Raw genomic sequence first — 5,141 nt, forward strand, 5'->3', positions numbered from 1 at the left:
ATTTAGGAGCTTGAGTTTGACATGTGTTGTAGACAATAACATCATAGCGGTTTAATATTAAGACTACTGTAGTTTGCTTAGAGAACATTTTTAAGTAAATATAACTCTCAGCGTTGCGTAACTTCTTTAGCTTTTAATAAGAAGCTTTAAGGAAAAATGCCGCTGGGACTGTTCCTGTTCCAACTTGTGACTCTAGAAGTTTGTTCTGTCTTTGGGCCTTATTTGACTTCTTCCAACTTTTCGTAATCTCCACAGGGTTTTTGCCTAACCGGGTTCATTTCTTTATTTTCTGACATAAATCAAAAGTGAGACTTTTTTGAATCTGTCTGATGCTAATTAGATTCCCGGCACCAACATGCCCAGTAGCTCCAGATCCTGAAGGAACTGGAGAGCTGACGGAAACACAGTTTTATCCTCCGAGGACATCGGACATCAAGTCTCAGGATGGTGATAAAGTGTAAGCCTCTTCTTCACTCTGATGTCTGCGACAAAAACAGCACACAGAGAAATGCAAATACTAACGCACAAAGCGGAGCTGCCTGGAGCTCCAACAGTTCCTTCTTTTTTTTTTTTTTTTTTACTAATTATCCAGCTTCCTGCACTTACATCTCACACTTAAGGACAACATAAAAGTGTGAAGATTAAAAAACAAGTGAAGGTTGTTAAAAGTCAGAATCTGTAAAAAAAAACTCGTTATCCAACAACAGAAGCAGATGTGCTTAAAAACCTCTGACATAAAGTGGCAGATGACTGATCTACGCTCCAGAAATAAATAAATAAATAAATAAAAAACAGAGTCAGAAACAAAGTGAGGAGGAAGAGGCCTGAATCCTGCTCCGTTATTAAAAACAGCACATTAAAACCACAAAGCTTTGGTCCAGCAGACACAAACAGGAAGTTACCGCTGCATCCAGAATAACAAGGAGAAAACCAATTAAAATACTGCAAACGTCTAAACAAAAGACCTGAAAGGATTAAAACCTGCAGGAAGAAGACACGAGCTGACATCGCACTCTGACCGTATGATAACCTGCAGTGAAAACATCACATTCCCACGATATTAAACTAAAACATAAAAACATTTAAAAAGAACACAAAAAATTAAATTATTACTGTTGCTGCTTAAATACGATCACTACAGTAATACGCTGGTTCAGGTGCTAGTAGTGTTTTAAGTTTATATTAGCTAATTAATTAGCCAAGATGAGCCTGTTTATTTCACCAMGTGTAAGCTAACCCTGGTAGCTTGTTGTGATTGATGTTTGCTTCAAAACTGTGCTAACTTACAAAAWCTCTGGGAGGCAAGCCATGACCATGGGTGGGAAAATGTTCAAACAGCTGACTTTATTTGTAATAAGAGGAGAAAAGTGAAAAACAAGAGGCTGAATGACAGTATGMTCTAACAAATAAGGCTCACAAAAGCAGCTTCCTGTTTCTGACTGCTGCGYTCTCTGATCAGCCAATCACAAGACGCCGTCAAACGCCAGCTAGCAGGCATCTGATTGGTCAAAGCTACAGTTTCATTGCAGTCTGCTTCACAGTAATATGTTTTATCTTTAATCTTTATGCTTGACGTCATGCTGAACTGTAAATTCTTTCTAAGGAACGCCTGTCAGTGCACGTTGTGTGTAGGTGTTTTATGTCAACCAGTTTTCTTGATAAAGTTTTCTTTATTTAAAAAAAGTTTGTGTCTAATAAAGTAGGTGAACAGCTTATCCATGCTAGTCGCTAGCCTCTCCAATGTTAACACCAGCTTATCCATGCTAGTCGTTAGCCTCTCCAATGCTAACACCAGCTTATCCATGCTAGTCGCTAGCCTCTCCGATGCTAACACCAGCTTATCCATGCTAGTCGCTAGCCTCTCCAATGCTAACACCAGCTTATCCATGCTAGTCGCTAGCCTCTCCAATGCTAACACCAGCTTATATATGCTAGTCGCTAGCCTCTCCTATGCTAACACCTGCTTATCCATGCTAGTCACTAGCCTCTCCGTTGCTAACACAATTGAATAGTCTCCTTCTCATTTACCAGCGCTGACCTCTCCGTTAGCGGTGCCATCCTATCACTAATCAGATTAATAGCTGGATTAGGAATAGATATAGCCTCCTGCTACAAGGATGTAGCAACCAATGRTTGCGCTAAAATTTTGGCTCTCATTCTGCATTCCTCTATGTCCTCTCTAACTGCATCCATATATCTCTTCTKCGTCTTCTTTCTGGCAGCTGCCTCTCTAACGTCCCCCTATCATCKGAGTGGTTTTGACTCTGTGATCTTTTCAAATCGTTGCGTACCATGAAACCAGAGATCAGGAAATCTGAGGGGTCGTCGTGGCTGAACCTCACCTGAGCGAACGTCCAGGTGAGCTTCATGTGTTTGGTGGCTGCGTAGCTGCACTCCAGCAGCCTGGGCCTGCTGTTCACGTCCACCAGACACTTGTTGTCGTCATCGTCAATGGTCGGACTCAGAACGCCCAGGTGGAGCTGCTGGGAGCTGGTGTAGTACACGTTCTGCTGGGAGGCAGAGAGAGGGGGGGAGGAACTTCAACCAGCAGGTAACATCATGTTGTTTTAAACAACGACTGGACGAACCAAACACCCTGCAGCTCTTTTCTTTGCAGCAGGCTTTAGGATCCTCTCTTCTGCTGAACATTTGCTTTTAAGGTTATTTCAGCAAAAGCAAATTACGCACAAAAACACACACTCTGCTCAAACTGAACAAAAAYACCCAAGTTTAAATGTCAAACACGATTTCCCTCGTTTGCAGCTCTTCTGCGTATCAGAACATGAACTGAAACTAAAACTGAAGTTAGCCCACAGTAAAACACCGGAGCGCTGCAGTAACCTACATTCACTGAATTTTCTTCATTAGCGGTTAGCCACAGGTGGGACTGAAAGTGGGTTAATTTTTGAATGATAATTGTGTTTCTTTTCTATCTTACCTGAACGTTTCTACACAGTGTGCGGTGCAGGAAACTAACAGGCAACCTGTGAATGTTTTAATTAGAATTGAAATTAAACAGAAAAGGGGGGTGAGATGGAGAAGAAAAAAAAATCATGGGAAATACGAGGTAAAGAATTATTTGTATTTGCAACCTCAAAAAAACACATTAATGCGAACACTGCCCCACTTTYAAAACATGAAAAACACATTAAGTATCTTGAAAATAGGGCTGTGCCGTATATGTGATAGACGGTAGAAACCATTTGAAGTTGGCCTACAGAGGTTTACCCTCCACCGTCCTGTCGTCAGTTACATCACCACACCTGTGTCATCAGAGCTGTGAGTGCTGAGACGACTGAGCAGGAGCAGTTCCAAATAATCTCAGAATAAATGAAGAAATGTAGCATTTTAAAACACAAATACAGAGAATAAATCCTCAAAATTTCCCCCTCCTGCTGTAGGAAAGTTACGTCGTGTCTCGGGATCATTTCCTCCTCTCCTCCCGCTGCACGTCACGCAGAGCGAAGCTTTAACAACTGTAGTTTTTAACACACAAGTTGTCGGAGAAAAACCTTGTTTTTATGTGTTGTTACCCACAGAGATGATAAAAAAAGGACATTCATTCAGTCATAAATCCATCTTCTGCTCTCAGAGCAGCAGAGGATCAGTTCAGCAGGCAGAAGCTCATTGTATGGCAGGCAGATATTACATTTATTTGGCTTCACCACACTTACATTCCAGTTATGTGAAATTGTTTTATCACAGGACTATGTGTCACACTATAACATTTTAGGCAACTTAGAATTATTTTATGTCTAAATGACAAATTTTACTTTAAGTACTGGTTATAACATCCACTTTTTGATATTGTTCAAAATTTGAGAAATGTTTTTATTTGTTGTTGAAACCATTTTGCAATATATATAAAACCATTTGTACTTCTGTTATGTTCATTTGCACTACAGCAAAAATGCTGGGTTTGATTACGATTACAGTTTTCTGCTAAATAAATGCTCTAAAAATTACATTATCTTTGCTTTTTATGATCATTTTCTACCGTGATACAGTATATACCGTTACCATGAAGGGGTTCAATTTATGCCCGACATAAATTTGAGGTCATACCACMCAGCCCCTAGTTGACAACAAAGTGAGACGTGAACCTGGTAAAAGCACAACTAGAAAAAACAGGACAGGAAAATGCAAACGACCTGACAGCAGAGAAGCAAAGAAGAAGAATCGAGGCTGACAGGAAATCCATACGAGCAGAAAAACTTTAAATCAAGCAGAAACACTGTTAGCACATTATTTATTAGCTGAGTCAGCAATAAAAGAGTCAAAACGTACCTGTTTGTTTGAGAAACTAAGTTTAACCACATCATTGACAAAAATGTTTAATTTACTAAAATAAAACAAATTGTTTTGGTAGTTTTTTACAGAGTGATGACCATCTGAGACTGTCACACCGACACACCCTCCGAGCCTCTCAGCTATATAATAACAACTCGAGGCTGACAACAGAAACTGTGTGATTACAGTTCAGGAAGCGAGTGCCTGAGAGGATGGCTTTAATTTTCTGTACGTGCGCCTGCGTATGTCCGCCCGATACGAGCGATTCAACCAGCATCTGTCTATAGATTGCTGCTCTGCTTCTCAACCAGGGCTTAACACCATCTCCCCTCCGTCACACTGACTTAAAGCTGCACATACAGGGATTACCTCGGTGCTGTATTTGACAGATAATAATCTCTGCTGGCAGACGTACATGTTAACACACAGAGGCAAAAAGAAAGCCATAAGCAATAAGGTGGATTTGTGGTGCTTAAGTCTACTKTCAGCCGATGGTGTTTCGATTAGAGTGAAAATCTTTCTGTAGCCACAGAGGAATTACAGTTTGGTGATCTAATTGGTCCTTTCTGATGTGCACTAAATACACTTAAAAAGATGTCAATGTTCAGCGCAAAACAAGACATGTTCCATTTGAGGGGATTAGGGGGGCTCACAGTAACAGGCAGTAGGTGTTCTGAAACATTTAAACGTAGCAGAARCAGAAGTTCTGTTGAGGATATAAAACCACAATTACAGTGAAGTTGGGTTGTTATATAGCGGGTAAAATAAGTATTGAACACGTCAACATTTTTCTCAGTAAATATATTACTAGAGGTGCTAATGACATGAAATTTTCACCAGATGTTGGTAAC

General features: G+C 40.3%; 1 protein-coding gene across 1 annotated transcript in view; it reads right to left on the reverse strand.

Moving 5' to 3' along the window:
- LOC106535964 (polypeptide N-acetylgalactosaminyltransferase 18) overlaps positions 1-5,141 on the reverse strand; it is a gene marked incomplete at its 5' end in the record, with an annotated part of 198,638 nt that overhangs the window by 10,975 nt on the left and 182,522 nt on the right. The window contains 1 exon segment of the mRNA XM_014033117.1: positions 2,343-2,510. Coding sequence (XP_013888571.1) covers positions 2,343-2,510 — 168 coding nt within the window.

The sequence above is a fragment of the Austrofundulus limnaeus genome, unplaced genomic scaffold (genome assembly GCF_001266775.1).
Source record: "Austrofundulus limnaeus strain Quisiro unplaced genomic scaffold, Austrofundulus_limnaeus-1.0 Scaffold7, whole genome shotgun sequence".
Lineage (NCBI taxonomy): Eukaryota > Metazoa > Chordata > Actinopteri > Cyprinodontiformes > Rivulidae > Austrofundulus > Austrofundulus limnaeus.